We start from the raw sequence: 20,292 nt of genomic DNA on the forward strand, positions 1-20,292 counted from the left end.
AGTTTTTATCAGGTTTCCATTATGTAGACATAATTGATTGAATCATTGGCCATATGATTGATTTCAATCTCCAGCCCCCCTCCCCTCTCAGGAGGTCAGGCTCACATCACCTGGCTTAAAAGCCCCACTTCTAATAACACGACTGGCCTTTTGGCATGGCAAGGCCCCATTCTGAAACTATCTAGGGGCCTATCGTGAATCACTTCATTAATATAAATTTAGGTGCAGTCCCAGGAACCCACCATAAAAATAAAGACACTTCTATCATTTAGGAAATTCCAGGGGTTTAGAAGTTCTGTCCTAAGAACCTGGGTTCCTAGGACAAAGACCTGACAAATTATTTTTTATGCAACACCCTCTCCCTCCACTTACATGTATGTTACGCTGCTTGCAGTTGTCCCACAGGTCACTGATACTTTTTTCATTTTTCTCTTATTCTTTTTCTGTGTTTCATTTTGTATTGTTTCTGTTGCTACATCTTTGAGTTCACTACTCATTTCACTTGCAATGTTAAGTCATCTGTTAATCCAACTGGTGTATTTTTTCACTTCTAACATCTCAGTTTTCATCTCTACAAGTTCAATTTGGGTCTTTTAAAAAATATATCTTCAATGTCTCTACTTAACTTTCTGGATATATGGGATTCAGTTATAATATCTGTTTTAATATACAAGTCTGCTAGTTCAAACATCAGTGTCAGTTCTGAATCAGTTTTGATTAATTTTCCCCCTCACTATCAGCTGTATTTCCCTGCTTACTTTTCATGCCTGGTGATGTAAGCAATTATGAATTTTACCTTGAGTGCTAGGTATTTTTATATTCTTATATTCTTGAGCTATGCTCTGGGATGCTGTTATTTTTTAACCATTTTGTCCTTTTAGGTTTGCTTTTTTAGGTGTTAGGCAGGACCTGAGCAGTGTTTAATCTAGAACTAATTATTCCCCACAACTAAGGCAGGACCCTTATGACTACCCTACTCAAAGTCCCGTGCATTTTGAGGTTTTCCAGTATGGTTGGTACAGATAGACGCTATTCCTGGCCTTGTGTAACCCCCTGGTACTGTCTCCTCTAATCTTGGAAGGCTCTTTATTCAGCTTTGGTTAATTTCCTCATATATGTTTGCTGATCATTACTCTGCTGAATACTCACGGAGGAGCATATGTGCAGTTTTCTTCTTTCTGGTACTCTGTCGAGAATTCTGACCTCCTTGGTCCTCCTAGGCTCTCAGCTCTGCCTCCTAAACTCAGGGAGTCCACTGGACTCTGCCGAGGTTCCCCATCCCTGCACTGTGGCTTGGAAACTCTCTCACAGCAGTCAATTCTCTCAATCATAAGGCTCACCTTGTAGTTTTCTATCTCTCAGGAATCACTTTCTTTTGTTGCCTGATATCCAGCATCTTGAAAACTATTGTTTTATAATTTTTGTCTGGTGTTTTTCATTATTTCAGGTGCGTAGGTAAATCTAGTCCCTGATACTCTCCATCTCGCTCAGAAGTGAATGATCTATTGATTTTCTATGTTAATGTTATTTCCTCATACTTTACTGACTTCTTTTATTGTTTGAGTTAGTTTTATCATTGATTCTCTTGGATTTTCCAGGATTACTGTCATGTCATTTGCAAATATACACTTTTACTTCTTTAACCATTCTTACGCCACTAATTGTTTTTTTTAATACAATTACTCTAGTATAATGCTGAACAGTAGTGGATAGAGTGGTCATCCTTACCTTGTTCCTGATCTTTGCTGAAATGCCTCTAGTGTTTTACCATTTAATTCTTACTAAGGTATATATATTTCATCATGTTAAGAAAGTATCTCAAATATCTACTTTTTTTGTGTTTTATGAATAGGTGTTAAATTTTGTCAGAAGTCTTTTCAGCATCAGTGGGAACAATCATGATTTTTTCCCTTAGATATAACATATGATATTAATAAATATCCAAATATTGAATCAACCTTGCTTTTCTGGAATAAATCCCACTAGGTCATGGTATATTCTGTTTGGTAATATCTTATTTATTACTTTTTATCATTGGTCATGAAATTACATTCATTTGCAGTTTTCTTTCTTCATACTGTTACATGTGCTTCATAAAAGGAGTTATGGAATTTTCCTTCCTCTTCAAAACCCTGGACTAATTTATAGCATTGGGGCTATCTGGTCTTTGAAGGTTTGGTAGAATTCCTGTGAAACTGCCTGGGCCTGGTGCTTTTTTGTGAGGTAATTAATTAAATAAATATCTCTACTTCTACAGAGACTAGTCTGTCAAGTTTTCTAAATCAAATGGGGTCAATTTGAGTCCTATATATTTACCTAGGAAATTGTCCATTTCACCTAGGTTTTCAAATTTCTTTCCATAAATGTCTGCGAGATAGTTTTTTACGGTTTTTTAAAACTTCTGTTTCAATGGTTATTTCCTACTCGTCATTTTTTCTTTTGTGTATTAGTGCTTTCTTCCTTTTTCTTTCTTGATCAAATTTGTTAGTTGTTGGTCTGTTTTGTTAATAGTTACCCCAAAACAAGATTTCAATTTATTAAAAGTGCTATTAGTTTTCTATTCTCTACTCCTTAATTTCTGATTTTTATTGGGACCAGGTAAGGGGTACATGAGGGTTCACTATAACACTCTGTTTGCATTTGTTCATATTCTCCATAATAAAAACTTGAAAAATTTATGTATACACATGTGATATAAAATCAAGGAGTGTGCATGCATTTATGTAAAGTAACATTCTACTAACCTTTCCCCACCCATCCACCTGTAGCCCAGTTCTTTCTAATCATTTATATTTTTAGATCTTTTGTTGGTTACCTCTATAATTAAATATAAATTTAATTATAATTATTCTTTGTTAGGAAAGATGAGCATTTAGCTCATTTACAAGGTCCCACTTTACTCTCCTACCCAAAATTTGAGGTTATGATTCTTAGTTCTTCTATTGGTTATCTTTTATCATTCCATTCATCTTAGTGCCTTTATTTCCTTTTACATAGGATAATAATAATGCCCTTATCCCTATTTTCTCCTCTTCTCCTTCTCTTTCCCCTTCACATTTTGTTGACAATAATTTGACTTTTATATTGTGCAGACTGTTTACACACTGTTCTGCAACCACAATAAAATTTCCCACAGTTGACAAATAGGGTGATTTTTAAATGTTATAAACAAAAATGTTTTACAATATTTTCACTATATAAATACAGGTGAGTGCTAGGTTAAGCAATATACAAGGAATGCATTTCATTTCTTATGGGTGCAGTGTCATACCCCTGGGGCATTCAAAGGAGAATCTCCTGGCATTGAGGATAGACTGTCTTTTCCAACTCTCTATCAGCTGTTTATAATCATGCTGTATGTCAGTTTGCTTCATGTTTAGAACACAGTCTTACACAGTTTTTTCATTTTTCTTGGAGTTTCTAATTGTTTTTCTTTAACTTGTTGATACAGAATGCTATGCCTTCATCATATCTTCCCTATTCTCAAATAAAACTACATTGCATGGAGTCACTCCTTATCCCCCCCCCCACCCCCTTTATGGAGAACTCCTGCCCAGAGAGACCCACCACGTTCTCTATTCTGGACTGGTCGTTCTTCAGTGGTTATCCTGGGACTGCCTTTCATTGTTTTTCTGGATTGAATCCACTGTGTGCTGGATCTCACGCATTCCTCTTTCTCTTTCTGCAGTATATATTCAAGTAACTCCCTAAGAAATAAGGAGTTAATTTACAAAGGAGATAAACTTTCTGAGTCTGTAAATGCCCACAAATGTCTTTATTCTAACATCATTCTTAATTAATAGCTTGACATGATATAGAAATCTAAGTTCAAATCCTTTTCCCCACAGTTGCCAATAAGAATCTAATGCCACCCTAATTCTTATTCCTGTTGAGATGACTTGGTTTTTCTCTCTGGATATTTTAGTTTCTTCTTTTCATTCACAAGTCATTTTTTTGTTCACCGGGCTTGGCACTCAGTGGCTCTTTTTCACCAATAGATTTGTTTCGTTCAGCTCTGGAAAATGATTTAGCATTGTTTTCTTTGAAGATTTCTTTCTTTCCATTTTCCCCTTCTTTCTTCTCCAGATTCCAGCCTGTTAGATGTTAAAATTCCTGAATTTGTTCTCTATGTCTCTTATCTTTCTCTCTTTCTCTCTGAGAGATATCCTCAACTTTAGTTTCTAGGCCTTATGGTGAATGTTTAACTATTGGTACTTTTAATTTCAAATTTTAACAGCTCTTTCTTGTGTTAGCATTCTGTTTTCATAACATTCTATTCTTGCTTTTCTTTTTTTAAACATTATTTATTTAAATGGACAAATAAGAATTGTACATATTTATTAATAAATATTAAACATATTATTGTAGTATATTTATTACAGCATGTTCTGAAATATGTAAACATTGTTAAATGGCTATCATATGCATTACCCTCACATATTATTTTTTTATGGTGAGAACACTTAAAACCTACTCTTAGAAAATTTCAAGAATACAATACATTGTTACTAACATAGTCACCATGTCATAGTATAGATCTCCTGGACTTATTCCTCCTGTGTAACTGAAACTTTGTATCCTTTGACCAACATCCTCCAACATGGTAACTACCATTCTACCATCTACTTATAAAAGTTCAACGTTTTACACTCCACATCATGTAGTACTTGTCTTTCTGTGCCTGGCTTACTTCACTTAATATAATGTCCTCCAGGTTCCATGCTGTTGTAAATGACAGGATTTCTTTCTTTTTTAAGGCTGAATAGTATTCCCCTGTGTATATATATGACTTTTTTCCATTCATCTGTTTAATAGGCATTTAGATTGATTCCATTACTTGGCTATTGTCAATAATGTTGCAATGAACATGGGAGTGCAGATATCTCTTCAACATACCGATTTCATTTCCTTTGGATATATACCCAGTAGTGGGATTACTGGTTCATACACTAATTCCATGTAGGTACTTCAAAAAGTTCATGGAAAGATTCATATTACTTTTTTTTTTCACTGTCAAACTTTAAAAAAAAATTTTTTTTTTTATTGATTCAAAATTGGTTATACACATTTTGTGGGTTCAACATTGAGATATGTTAATCTAATCAATATTACTAGCATATATATTGTTACAAATCGTAGTTATTCTTTATGCCCCTTGTCCAATCTCTCCCCTCCCCCTCAAATTACCCTAGATTTCTTCTCTCCTTCTGAAAGAATAATGGTTACTCTGTTGATTTGTTGCCTAGATGATCTGTCCAATGCTGAGAGGCGTGAACCAATGTTATCACAGAGCAGATGCTTCTTCTGTCACTCTGAAATAGGCTTTGTGGAGAGAATCATCCTCTTCTTTTCTTTATCTCTGCTGGTGACCCTCCTTGTGTAAATGCACTCCAGTGGTTGGCGGGCCATCTGCGTGGTGGTTGTGGTGTCTAGCTGCTTTTGTGGTAGCCATGGTTATTGTGGTGGCTGTGGTGGGCCACCCACATGGAGGCGATATTTTTGGCATGCTTCTTGGCACTGGTGGTATGCCTGGTTGTGGGGAGTGTCTGGTCACCGGCTCCATACCTTGGGTCCCTGGGAGTGCCCCAAGGAGCTGGCGCGGTGTGCCTGTTTGGGGAGGGGGTTCTGGTCCCCTTCTCCATGCCTCAGGTCCCCAGGCAGGCCCTGAGGTGATGGCACAGTGTGCCTGGTTGTGGGAGGGAGTTCTGTCCCCCTTCTCCATGCCTTGGTCCCTGGGTGGGCCCTGAGGTGCTGGTGCGGTGTGCCTAGTTGTGGGAGGGTGGTCTGGTTCCCTTCTCCATGCTCAGGTCCACAGGTGGGCCCCGAGGTGCTGGAGCAGTGTGCCTGATTGTGGGAGGGTGGTCTGGTCCCCTTCTCCATGCCTCGGGTCCCTGGGCAGGCCCTGAGGCGCTGGCGCGGTGTGCCTGGATGTGGGAGTGGGGTCCGGTCCTTGGCTCCAAGCCTCCAGTTCCCAGGCAGGCCCCAAGGCACTGGTAGTGTGCCTGGGCCGGAATTAATTTGTGCTCTTTGCTTCTTTCTAAAATGGGGGAATCCTGTGGGAACCAGTACTTGAGCTGTGTGGTTGAGCTAAATTGCTACTTTGCTGCTGTTTCCCTAGGGAAGGCTTTCCGTGCAGCTCAGGGTTTAATGGTTGACCTTATAGGTACTTCTGGTTCTCCAGAGACCCAGTACACCTGGGTTGTGTAGAAACTCTGATCTGGGCGTAAATTTTTCCATCAAACTGCACCCCATGCAACTCTGCATTCCCAACCAGTCTCCTCTGAGTGGTCCTGCGCTGATTGGGCAGCAGATCGGCTGTCCTTGTTGTGTTCCAGTGTTCTCCTGGTGGGCCCGTCTTCCCCACTGCCCATGCTCCAAACATTTTCCATGGGACAGGCCCTTGTGTTGAATCACCAGCCTCTGAATGGCTCCCGTTTTTCAGTTGTTCTGGCTCCTTGCTCCTGCGTGGGTCCACGGGAACCCTATTAGTGATCTTGCTCTCCTGGGGGCTGCCAAGGCTCTCTTCTCTCCTGCTGCCTCCAAGCAACTCCATCTGAAGGGCACAGCTGCGGCTTCTGCTGGCTCCTTTTCCATGCGCTCATCAGTTCCAGCTTTAAAGTGACTGTGGCCCGAAACTGGCCTGAAACCCGCAGAGCAGATTTTTGTTTCTCTCATCGTGGTTTCTCCCACCTTCATAAACTCCAGGGGTCTCTCCTCCTCTTCCCCTGAGCTCCTGCAGCCACAGCTTGGCTGATGTTACATTTTTATAGTTGTAAATTGATTTGTAGGTGAGAGTGATGCTGGGAACTATCTATTATGCCATCTTGACCGGAACCCTCAGATTCATATTATCTTTTAATTGTATTTTTTCCCTGAACTTTTTAAGGTACCCTTGTATTTCTAATATTCTGAGGACACTCCATACTGTTTTCTGTAGTGGCTAAACTAATGTACACTCACACCAACAGTGTGCAAGGGCTCCCTTTCTGCACATCCTCTCCAACACTTGTTATCTTTTGTCTTTTTGATAACAGTCATTCTAATACGTGTATAGTGACATCTACTTGTGCTTTTAATTTGCATTTCTCTGATTAGTGTTTTTGAGCGTTTTTTATGTAACTGTTGGCCATTTCTATGTCTTCTTTTGAGGTATGTCTATTCCAATCCTTTACCCATTTTTCATTCAGGTTATTTGTCTTCTGACTATTGAGTTGTTTGAGTTCCTTATATATTTTGGATATTAACCTCTTACCAGATGTATGGTTTGCAAATATCTTCTATCATTCTGTAGGTTGTCTCTTCAGTCTGTTGATTGTTTCCTCGGCTGTATAGAAGCTTTTTAGCTTATTGTAATCCCATTTGTCTATTTTTGCTTTTGTTGCCTATGACTTTGGGTTTATATTAAAAAAATCATTGCCTAGACCAATGTCATGGAGCTTTCCCCCTATGTTTTCCTCTAGCGGTTTCACAGTTTCAGGTCTTACATTTATTTAAGTCTTTAATCCATTTGGAGTTGATTTTTGTGTACAATGTGAGATAAGGATTATTCTTGTCTTATGGTTCATGTTTTACATAAGCTTTCTTAATACAGTAATTAGTTTTCAAAGAGATGATTTTTTAGAATAGTTTTAGATTTACAGAAAAATTAAGAAAATAGCATAGAAAGTTCTCATATATCCCCCTCCCAGTTTCTATTATTAACATCTTACATTAGTATGGTACTTTTATTATAATTGATAAACTAATATGATACATTATTATTATAGTCCATACTTTATTTACATTTCTTTAATTTTTTTCTGTTCCAGGAGTCCACCCAGGATATCACACTACATTTAATTGTCATGTCTCCTTAGGCTCCTTTTGGCTGTGACAATTTCTCAGACTTTCTTTTTTATGACCATGTCAGTTTTAAAGAGTACTGGTCAGGTATCATGTAGGACATTCCTCTACGGGAATTTGATGTTTTTCTCATGATTAGACTGGGTTTATGGATTTTGGGGAGAAAGACCACAGAGTTAACATGCCATTTGCAACATATCCTATCAACGGTACATTCTATCAACACAATTTATGACTACTGATGTTGACCTTGGTCACCAGGCTGAGTTAGTATTTGTCAGGTACCCCTACTGTAAAGTTACCTACCCCCACCCAAATCACTCTTAAGTAGTGGAGTATCCTCTCGAGGGTACTATATCCACTAATTATTCTGCACAGATTTGTCTCTTCTCCCCATTCAATCATTTATTTATATCAGTATGTGTAATCAGTTTTTAAAAATTTTCACCTGTTTCCTTAATGAGTTTTATTTTTTTTCTGGGTCAGTTTTTCTGTGTATGTGGTTTTTTAACCTTGATTTTTCTTTTTTATGATGATGGTTTTCCTCATATGCCTGGCTGTTCATTCATATTTAAAGACAAGGTAGTTGATGTAATTTTCCTCCACTGAAATGTAAGTTGGTCTATTTTTCAATAGGTGTCTTTCTTGAATGCAGTCTGCCTGGGAGTTCTTTGCATTTAGGTTGGGTGTACCGACTGGAAGGCATTGTTTTAGAGGAAACTAGTGGGACCTCCCTGGTCCCCCAGCTGGCACAACAAAGAGGAATAAAGAGAGCTTAATCTGTGGTTCTCACAATAGAACCCTTAACATGCTTTATTGTTTGTTTTGTTAGTTTGCTTATGCTTGTGAGTAAATTCCATGCTGCACTTTACATTTGGGAACCAGGAAAGGATTGTTCTGTAAACCAACCTTCAATGAATCTCTGTTTCCAAGTTTCTCATCAGATCCGCCAACCCTGAGTTTACAACTGCTCTGGGACCTGATGAGCTGAGGAGCGGACTTCTCTAGTGCAGTCCACACACAGCCCCTCATTCTGCATTTTAGTTTCCTGTGCCTGCTTCCGATCACTTTCTATCTTCAAGAAATATGTCGAAATCTCTAGTACACTGATTTTCTCTACCATTCTTCTCTACCATTCCATTACTTCCATGAATTTATTCTTTTTTAATTTCTATACTTTAACTTCGGAGGGGCTTGGGGAAAAAAATGGGAGGAGGATATGTTTATTCAGTTTGTCATCATTTACCAGAAGACTCTACAAGCCTACTTCTTAAATAAAAATAAAATTTCTCTTTAGATTTAAGGGACATATAAATGTCCATTAAGTCAAATTACAGTTTTGTTGATGTCTGTGTGTAATTCTCTCAGGATAGACTTAATTTGTATTCTTGTCAAAGCTTTTATTAAAGCTCTGATAAAACTGAGAATTCTAACAGTCAAGGTAGGATCCCCACAGGAAAAATGATTCATCATATGAACTTTTCATGAAAGGACTACATGCACAGTTGTAGGCAGGGGTAAGGGAGCAAACAACAGAACGGCGAAGCAAGCAACAGAAGGATTCTGTTACAATCCGTAGGGCTCTAGAGCCTAGGAGGACGGGCCACCCAGCAGAAGCTGTATCATAAAGAGAGATAGTTGCTGTGCTGAAGCAGAAAGTGGAGGTAGAAATGCCGACTTCTGTCTCCTCTGCCCTCCCATCTACTGCCAATGTTTCCCACTGGCCAGACTCAACCAGAAGCTGGTCAGCAAGAAAGCCCAAAGGGTGGAGTTTGCAGGGGTCAGAGCAGGGCCAAGAACGGATCAAGAGGCTGAGAATGGGGAGCAAACAGAGAACTGGTAGTAAAACCTCACATTTATTAGCAATGTAGTTCAAACACTGAATATTTGTGATTTAGCAAAACATAAATAGGAATATTTAATGTTGGATGTTATTAACTATAATGGTCTTTATTAAATGCAAAAAAACTCCTATTAAGAATCCCCATTTTCAGAAGTATGTTTTTGAGGAGGAATAAAATTATGTAGCAGATGAGTCTAAGGAAAACCAAGGACATCATGGAAATTAAGACAAGCCCAAAGGCCCTGAATATAAAATAAAATCAGAACAAAACTTTGTATTTTAAACATGGAAAACTGTTACTAATAAAATTAAAAATCTATGCCATATGGTGTTAGAAGTAATGCTAGTCATTACCCTTGGGTGGCAGTGACTGGAATGGAGCATGAGGGGCTTTGAGGGTACTGGTACTGTTTCTTGATCTGTGTGCTAGTTATGCAGATGTGCCCGTACTGTGAAAATTCACTGGTGCACTTGTGATGGGTGTTCTGACTGAGTAGATTTCATCAAAAAAAATTTTTTTAAATGACAGCAGCCATGTATACAAGTTTTAAAAAAACCCTCCCATGTCAATGTATTTTTATGCCCTTCTTTAGGTAACCTCACTAACAGCTAACAAGGATTTACTGGATCATCTAAAGGAATGACGTGCATTTAACAGAAATGAAAAGGCAGATCTTAGCTTCAAGGAATTTATGATCTGCTCAGGAAAATCAAAAATTTACACATGAAATTAATAATATTAATAAGCAATATCTCAAGCTATGAAGAATGCTATAGTAAAAACAGATCCAATACTGATATATAACTAATTCTCAAGGGAAGGCCTGGATAAAAATATTCCCCAAATGGTCTTTTTCTGTTGATGATCTCTTTTTCTTTAACCATAACAGAAGTCAACTAGGACAACTAGGCCAAATGCTTGTGTACCCTTCATTTAAACCTACAGTGCACACAAGCTGCCACAAAAGCCACAAAGATTTCTAAGCCACTTCTCTCTTCTGCCCTGAAGTAGTGAGCAGGAGCCCATACCCACTGTGAAGGGAAGCAGACAATACAGGGAAGGAGGTTTGAGGGCAGAGACAGAGAAGCATAAAGAAACATGAGGAGGATTTTTACAGACTAGAAGATCTCTCTGTGTAAGAAAAAAGAAAAAGTCTGTGAGTGATAAGAGCAAAGGGACCCTGTGGCCTGGCAACACCCCCAGGAAGGCAGCTAAAACCTAAAACCTCAAGAGAAAATAGCTATGTGGTACATCTTGGAAGATGGGCCATGCATGTCTTCACCAAAGATACCAGAGCCTGATGCATAGCACAGATGTAGCAAAGAACCTCTGGATCTGAAGGGATCTTCTACCCAGGGATGACTGATGTCTCAGCAATAACACCCAACCTTAATGCTTTGGTATTGTATAAAACCTCACAACTCTGGCACAGCTGCAGACTGAGAGAACCTTAGGAAGGTATGAGGTTACAATTCCCATCAGCCTGGTATTTGAGGGCTAAAGTCAAATTTAAATGAGTTACAGAAAAATCAAGAAACTTATACTTTCTATAGATCTGAGATTTATTCAGGTTTGAGACTTATCCTTTCTACATGTATAATAATATATGGGTACACAATATACAGTGTTTAAAGTTTCACAAATAGAAAAGGAAAAATGAGAAATATGCTGTTGTTTCATCTATCTGGTTCTATCAATTAAAGCTGCTCCATGTGAATGAGTTCTCTGGATAAGTGAAATATAGAGTGTACGCTAACATAAATTATTGATCTTTAGCTGAAATCTGGGAATGGGATTGGGGACTACTGCCCTTATCCTAAATTACTCCCAAACTGGAGTGCTTTTACCATTTTTTTTTCCCCTTAGTTTTTTTTACTCTCCTCACTACCTTGATAGTCTGGCAGCAGCAGTTCTCAGTGGACTTGATTCTAGTTATCCTTTCTCCCTTCCTTCTATTCTAATTCTCTATTTCAAATATATCTTGGGTTGAAAAATCAGAAAACCAAGCATTTTAGAACTGTGCCTAAATCAAGAGTCAAGAGGCACTGAGCAAAGACCCCAGGGTTCATGAGAGTGCTTCTGGTTACTCCATAGCCTTTCTTATTTTCTATCAGGTTCTTAGCTATGTTCTAATTTGATATAAGACAATTTTCTGCATTAGTCCATTTCTATTCCTTATAACAAAATACCTGAAACCAGGTAATTTATGAAGATATTTCTGCTTACAATTTCAGGGGCTGGGAAGTCCAAAGTCCAGGGAACACATCTGGTGAGGGCCTTTTCCTGGTGATGACGCAGGGTATCACACAGTGAGACTGGCAGGAGCAGAGAGCGCTAACCTGCTCCCTGCTCTCTTTATAAAGCCATCAGAACCACACCCATTACCGCCCAAGAAACCATCAACTTATTACTCCCCAAATGGATCAATCCATTCATAGGGCATGGTCCTCACAATCTAACACCTCACCTTTCATTTACCATAACAGGATTTACCACCTTCTTAAGAGTTACAGTGGGGATTAAGTTTCACAGGGGCTTGGGGGGACAAACATATCCAAACTACATCACCCAGAGTTCATGAAAGTGTTTCTAGTTACTCCATGGCCTTTTCTTACTTTTACCCAGTTCTTAGCTATGTTCTATGTCAGCATTTTCCAAGTTATCTTCTTGAATTCTGAAGTTTCAGAAGGTGCTTCAGTGATGGGTGGGCAAAGGGGAGGCTGAGTGGCCCCTCTGCTCTGCTTCAGTGGGAGTGGTCCTCTTTTATCTATTTTATACTATGAGTTCTGTTTTAGATTTGATTTAACAAAAGAATTTTACAGCTAAAACAAGTTTGAAAACCACTCTTCTAGAAATCTGACCTCTAGATTTGTGTAGCTCAGTTGCATATGTTATAATTGTGAATTTTTAAAAAATCTCTAAAACTCCAAAAATAGAACCCATTTTCAAAAGGAAGTGAAAATTACCTGAAGTAAAGGGATGAAATCTTCCTGTTCTAGAGAGCTGCAGTTGGGCTTTGCTAGAAGACAAATGAACTTAGAGGCATCATCATGATGGTTATTCAGCAACCTATATAAAAAAACAATTGCTTAGGAAGATTGGCTACTTTGAACAAACAATGGCTACAACATCAGTAGTTGGTAATTTCAGTCTGATCTGAAGGCCATTTAGATCAAGAATGAAGTGTTCTGTCTTCAATGATTAAAGAAAGGGAATTTTTCCCACGTTCTTGATTTTGTCAAAGGGACATCTTAATAAAAGTTCAATAACAAGATGGTATATTATTTTTATTGAATGCTTCTGAAAATGCCACAGAGTCAACTGAATTAATGCAGGTAAAATGTGTTAGTTATCAAAATACACATGAAGGAGAATGTCCATTCCATTTAGCAAAGGATATTTGGAACCAGAGCTCCAGACCTAGCCTTCAGCCAGGACGGAAGACAACAGAAGGACCACTATGCACCACAAGACATAAAATTTTGTTTTCCCAGGTTGACAGACATATTCAGACCAACCTGCTAGGGGCTTTTGAAATTAGACCTTGAATGAACAGGCTTAAAAAAATGAGTGTTCTATTAAATCTTCTAAGGTCCCAGAATTCCTTACCTCCAACTATTTGTTGGACATTTCCATTTGGATACTATACCCTGACAGCAAAGTCAACATATTGAAAACCAAATTTAAAATCTTCCTCTCAAAGGAGTCCTTTTCCTGGACATTTATTTTTGTTCATGGTGGTACCATCCTGAGTTATCTGGGTCAGTGAGATTCCCTGTAAAGTGAAGTAGGAAGGAAGGGAGTTGTGGTGAAGAGGGCAGCATGAACAAATGCCCGGTGTGAGAGTGCAAAGAACATGTGGGCAAGTACAAGTGCAGGGGTGGTAATAGAAGAGGACATGAGCAGGCAGGAGCAAATCCTGGAGGCCCTTTCATGTCACATGAAGAAGCCCGGACTTCAGTATACTCCACAGAAGATTTTTAATTTGGACAGTGACATGATCAGATGTACTTTTCTGAAATATCAAGCAAGAAACAATGAGAGTTTGAGTATGGCACTGGCAGTGGGAGAGGGAGAGAAAGGGGCAAATTTGGTGGAAATGAAAGGATGTGGTAGATGATAAGTGTGGGGGTAAAAGGAAAGGGGAAGTCCATGACAACTTCCAAGTTTCTAGCTTAGACCTTTACGTGTTTGGAATACAGGATGGGAATATTGCAGTCTGAGGAATTTTTCTTCAAAATGTTTTAGACAATTGTTCCTTCCTTCCTGTTTTCATCGTACCATCAAGTCCAGGCCTCATTATTTCATGCTGAGACTGCTGGAAGGGAAGAGGATCCTAATAGGCTTCAGTGCTCATCCAAACTTGTATCATAGACAATTCACTCTAAAACATCCTTTGATTATATAATTCCCTTACTCAAAAGTGTCCAGTATCCTTCTACTTATATGCATAAGTTTAAATGCCTAAGGTGGGTATTTAAGGACCTCAGTAATTAGGCTGTAGTCTGCCTACCTACCTGTCTCACTAATTTGCTAAATGAATATTCCATTCTTGGCAGCTGGCCTGACCTACTATTCACTGAGTGTGTCAGGTGCATGTTTGCCTCTGCGTCATTTTCATGCTGTTCTACTCTCCTAGAATACCTTTTCCTAACTTTGTTATCTTAATGCTGCCTATTCCATAAGACGTAATGAATAACCCACCTTTTTGAAGAAGCCTTCCCTGACAAATGAATTCCTTACTGATCTTTGTAATATTTAATTTACATATGTTATATATACCATTGTACTGTTGTTTGCTTCCTTTTATATCTCTGGCACCTAAAGGGCAGGCAAAGTTATAGCTCTTTTTTTCCTTAGCACACAGTATAGTGACTTTCACATAGAAGACTCTTAAAAAATATTTGTGATCTAACAGATGCATACCTAACTCACTTCATTTGTGATTTTAGAGCTAGAGTATTATTTTTATATTTATTCTCCTTATCATTCTTCAACATGCTCAAGACTCCGAAATTAACTAAATACATTATTTCAGAGAAAGATCAGTGTAACAGGTGCTAATGGGAACTACCTATTAGGATTAGAAAACAGGTAGGATGATCACAACAGAAAGGCAGTGACGTCTTTGAAAAGGAACAGTTTTATATAAAAAAGGATAGCACTACTAAATAAAAAAACCAGAGATATGACAGATGAGAGATACTCTGAGAGGATGAAATCAAATTAGGGATGGCCTTTTGCTATCAGAAGCATGAAATAGAAAGAAAAAGTGAATTACAGTTTTCTGTCAATGCTAGTGGCTTGTAAACTCTATATGGCAGGACAAAATGAGATATTAAGAATCATAAAAAGCTTAAGGATAAAGATAAGCATAGCTATTCCAAGCTGGTATCTTCTAGAGCTTTTAAGACAAAATATTGTTTTGTTAATGGACGAATGACACACTGATATGAAAGAGTAAAAGAAAGTAAAGCATAATAAAGCGGAAGCAATGTTACTGACTCTATTTGAGAGGAGTTCTGCCCAAAAGCTTGTAATGTAGGACTTCAAGCACAAAGGCTGTGGAGCAGTGTCTTTCCCCTAAAAATGTCCTGACTGTAGGAAAAACATGTCAAGAGAATAGATATAAAATGGGCAGTAGTGCAGGGAAAAGGAGGGAGGACAGAAAAGACAGGGGAAAAAGACCTTTAAAGGTGTTCATCCTGCAGCTGGCCAGTTAGCTCAGCCAGCTCGTTGGTTACAGCATGGTGCTGATAACACCAAGGTGCAGGGTTTGATTCCCGTACTGGCCAGCTGCTAAAAAAAAAACCAAACAAATAATAATAATAAAAAAAGATGTTCATCCCAAAATGACTCAGGAGAAATACTGAAGCCTCCAACCCATAAATACTCTGACAAAAGGAAAATGATTTCCTTTCATGCTTATGACTTTTACATTTGACTTTAAAGTTATATAGAACTTGTTATTGGAGCAAGTCAGCATTCATATGTCTATGTCAAAATGTTTTAATTCTATATCATTACCTGCCTGTTATTTTTTGTACTTGAAAGTTTTAATGCACTGTACTTGTGCCCAAGTCACTTTATGCAAAGGGTACAATTTGTAAAAAAAAAAAAAAAAAAAAAAAATAATAATAATAATAAACTAAACACATCTTCTCCAAGGTCAGTGTGGTAATTCAAACCATCATGCTTAGCTGCTTAGGCTCCCAAAATAGCATTACTTGGGTCCCCCTTAAAGCACCCTGGTTTTTAAAAAGCATTTTAAGAGCTCAAAAAAGAGTTCCCACTAGAGGGCACTCAAACCATTTTAGCATCTAACCACAGGCTAAAGCTTTTATATAGAGACACACTTATCTATTGATAAAATTTTTTTTTTTTTTGGTCTTTTTCGTGACCGGCACTCAGCCAGTGAGTGCACTGGCCACTCCTATATAGGATCTGAACCCGCGACGGGAGCGTCGCAGCGCTCCCAGCGCCGCACTCTCCCGAGTGCGCCACGGGCTCGGCCCTATTGATAAAATTTTTAATGAAACAAAGATAAGAACAGTTGCTCATGCTATATTACTTCATAAGCAGTTCCCTTCAGTTACTGAAAATGAAGACTTGTGCTTCATGTCTTTTTTCCTTTTGCTTTTTGTGGAAGTCTCTTTTCCCTAGAGATAAAATGATTCATCTCAACAAAAGAATGCATCTGTTGTGGTGGTAGCTGTTGCTGCTGCTGCTCAATAACATAAATGTCCACTTCATCTCAGTGACACATGGTCTTAGCCAAAAAAATGGATGTTACTCTCCTTAATACTAAGCAGTTAACTGCAGGTAAATCAAGCTGGATACCACTTTTCCTTTGCTATAGTCAGCCTTAGGTTCACAAACATAGGGTCCTAGAACATTCAAAATAGAGTGTAAGTAGTTATACTTCTTGTCTCCAGCTCTTATGTCTCATATAATAGACTATTTTTTTTCCAATCTCCTAGCTTGTTCAAAGCTTTCTCCTAGATAATTATAACTCACTTTTTGCTGCGTTCCCAGATTATTAGATGGTTTTTGCCAACAATGCTGAGCTTAATGGCTGAAGACACCACCGACAAGAGCTGTGTCATCTCCCTACTCTTTCTAACCCTGGTTCACACTCCAGCCGAGGCCTTTTCAGGGGCTGTCACCTACTAGGGTGAAAGAAGCTAGGTGAATGGAAACTGGAACATCTACACATTTTAAGTTCTTGAATTCTGCTACTATTAAATGCTGATATAAAAGAAAAAACTGGGCCGGCCCGTGGCTCACTTGGGAGAGTGTGGTGCTGATAACACCAAGGCCACAGGTTCGGATCCCTGTATAGGGATGGCCGGTTAGCTCACTTGGGAGAGTGTGGTACTGACACCACCAAGTCAAGGGTTAAGATCCCCTTACCGGTCATCTTTTAAAAAAAAATAAAAGAAAAAATCGTATCACCCAGCTGAAGTCCTGGCTTTACTGGTGGGGAAAGGAGAGAGAGTCCAAGCTGACCTCCCTACTGTTCAGGCCTGGGCTCTATCTTCTTCCTCCATGTTCTAGGTTGCCAGAAATACTAAAGAAAAATACCCTAAGGCGAATGTAGTTCCTTTGCTAGTTTACTCCTGCTAATTAGTGTTTTTTTTTTTTTTAAGCCTTTTCTGTTTCTAGCCTCCGAGGAATTCCCTTACTTTTATGACTGCTTATCCACACAATTAAAAAAAAAAAAAAAAAGACATTTCTTGTATTTTATCAGGCAGTTTTCTATTTGTGCTGCTAGGAGACTGATGATCACCTCTGGAACTCTCTTTGGAGTGTCATCCAGATGATGTATGAGGAATAAGTCTCCTAGTGCTCTTTTATCCCTTGGTATCTGGATAACTTAGAATTATATTCCCTGAACGAAATGGCTAAAATCTACCTGGAAAACTTGATGCATTTCTAACTTCTGGCTTGGGCAGGCACAGTTCTTCTAAAGAAGTCCATTAACTGATACAGTCTTATATGCTCTGATCACTTTAGTTCTAACGTAATGCATGAATAACTTCGTGAACTTGACTTGCTGCTAGATTTTAAAAAATAAGAATGTATTTATTAATCACATACCCATGTTCTCAAACATCATACTGCTAAGGGCTTTTAAGTGGTATGAAGGGGTTAGAAGGAATCTGTAAGCTGAATTCTACTGCTATTATATGTTGATTTTAAATAATAACAATAACAATAATAATAGGTGAACAGCATTTCCCAGTCGTTTACTAGGAATGATATTTAGCCCAGAAAAGATGAGAAGAACATGTAGAAAGAGGGCTGATCAGTTAAGAGACATAGAAGGGGCAGGCTGTGACATTCTCCTAAAAATATATAAATATATCAAGAAATAACTCCTAAAAAAGAAGGAAGAAAAAAAAAAAAAAGAAGAAAGTTGGGTTTGAATTCAAGAAAATCTGTCAAGATTTTAAAAGCCAGGAATATCCTGATAAAATATTAGACCTTTGTTCCTTAACTGGAGCTTTCAAAAACTAATGATTAAAATCTATTAGAACCTGGTTATTTTTAATGAACAGACTATATGTAATTTTAAACTGGATCATATGAGAATGGACCTATATTTTTATGTGACACATCAGGGTTGATCCCCTTAAAGGAGAGTCCTTATTGACTTTTATGTTACTGCTGTCAGATTCAAATCCTGAAACATTTATCTATCTATCTACCTATTTTGGCGGCTGTATCTGAACCCCTTGAACTTGGGTGTTGCCAGCAGTGTAATCTAACCAACTGAGCTAGCCGGCCAGCCCCCTGAGACTCAAATTTAACAAGTAAAACTAAGAAACTGTCAAATAGTTACTAAAGAGGTAATCTGCACATCTGCTTTACTGTTTAAAGACATGTAAAATAAAGGCTTGAGTCAAAAAACTTGTGTGTGGGTATGTATGGGTGCGAATCATTGAATATTCCTTGTGCAACAAAGGGTACGGGGAAAATGAATACATGAGTAAAAGAAGTGACTTTTATAAAGCACGTTATGAGGACCACACAATTCTTTGCCTAGTCCCAGAGTGACGGCTCATATACTTACTTTCTCCACATGGCAATGAATGACTGTGCTGACACAAATCCTGTCTTCTCTCCCCCTGCAGCCCTGAACATGGGGGCTTTCCAATAGAGAGGATAGCCACAGACCTGCAAATAAAAAAACAAATATAGAATAAGCCAAGAGGCACTGAAGAGAAGACACAACCAAAGAAAGGATCTTTGTAGCTTTTACCCTTCATGCCACAGTGGATAGAAGGGCCCTTGGGGGATCAAAACTGGGGCACAGGCAAATGTATCAACTAGGGCAGATTCAGAGAGACAGAGGAGAAACAAGAGGATTACATGTTTAATGAAGAAAATGAAAACCCATTTACCTTTTCTCCAAGTTCATTTATAGTGTCTCCCCCTCCATCCTGAGATAAAGCAACCAGCCTCCCTTCCCACCCAGTCTTAGATTATGTATTTTCTACTTTCTAGAAAGAAAAAAAAATGACTAAAATGTCATGGCTGCATAAGTCCTTCATTCCTTGAGCAAAAAAATGCAGCCACCTTTATTATTATCATTTATTTATATATTCGAAGCTACCACAAATGACTACATGTTATAGAAGCCTTAGGAAGAACCAGGAATGAATATAAAAACAACATCAATACCCCGAAAAGTATTTATTATTTTCTCTTCAATAAAAAGCTCTTCTTTTCAATTTTTTAAAAAATTATCCTTTTACTCTTATAAGAAAGAATTCTTACTAAATTTACCTGCTTTTCTTCCTACAAGGAAAATTCTTCCTTATTAGTAATAATGTCATCTACATATGAGCAGAGAAATAGTCTCCAAATCTTCCTAATTTTGTACATATACAGAAAACATATTACAAATCTGGAACTCTTCAGAGTCATATCTTGTTATGAGATAAAGCTATTCCTACTATTCACATTAGATACAGGATCTGTTGAGCTTTCACCATTCTACAGAGGGAAGCTTCTTCTTTGGAGGCAGACTAGATATGTGCCCACATTAGGTTCAGATGAAATTGCTCCTGGTGTGAGGCCTCGGTGCACAGGGGATTCCACAGGAGCCTGAAGAGTATCTAGTCTGACATTAGTTATTCTGAGAGAAGGGTCAGGGCTGCTGGGTTCATATCACAGATGAGGATATGGAAGGCAAGATTCAAGGCAAGAGAGGTAAGGACAAGGCAGAAATAAGGGGCTGTTGCTGCCAGGGCCACTAAAGCATGTTCTGTAGAGTAGAATTTAAGATTTAAAGATTTCGGGCCGAGCCCGTGGTGCACTCAGGAGAGTGCGGTGCTGGGAGCACGGCGACGCTCCAACTGCGGGTTCGGATCCTATACAGGAATGGCCAGTGCACTCACTGGCTGAGTGCCGGTCATGAAAAAGACAAAAAAAAAAAAAAAAAAGATTTAAAGATTTCTCAAGTCCAGAGGTTGAATACCTCCATGAGGTCAAGAATGAGGGAAAGGGTTTGCTTAGCAACCATGTGATTTTGTTTATTGTATAAATTATGATTGCCAAGGTACAAAGCTCACAATTAATATACTTTGGGTGTGTAAAC

The 20,292-nt window shown here is 38.4% G+C and overlaps 1 protein-coding gene across 2 annotated transcripts in view; it reads right to left on the reverse strand.

The window, feature by feature from the left end:
- The window catches only part of PPP2R3A (protein phosphatase 2 regulatory subunit B''alpha), a 159,609-nt gene that overhangs the window by 60,957 nt on the left and 78,360 nt on the right, over positions 1-20,292 (reverse strand). For both annotated transcript variants that reach the window (XM_063113740.1, XM_063113741.1), the window contains 2 exons: positions 18,763-18,866; positions 12,653-12,755 (listed from right to left, as the gene is read on the reverse strand). In XM_063113740.1, the coding sequence (XP_062969810.1) occupies positions 12,653-12,755; positions 18,763-18,866 (207 nt within the window). The remainder of the gene's footprint in view (positions 1-12,652; positions 12,756-18,762; positions 18,867-20,292) is intronic.

This window comes from Cynocephalus volans, chromosome 11 (assembly GCF_027409185.1).
Source record: "Cynocephalus volans isolate mCynVol1 chromosome 11, mCynVol1.pri, whole genome shotgun sequence".
NCBI classification, from domain to species: domain Eukaryota; kingdom Metazoa; phylum Chordata; class Mammalia; order Dermoptera; family Cynocephalidae; genus Cynocephalus; species Cynocephalus volans.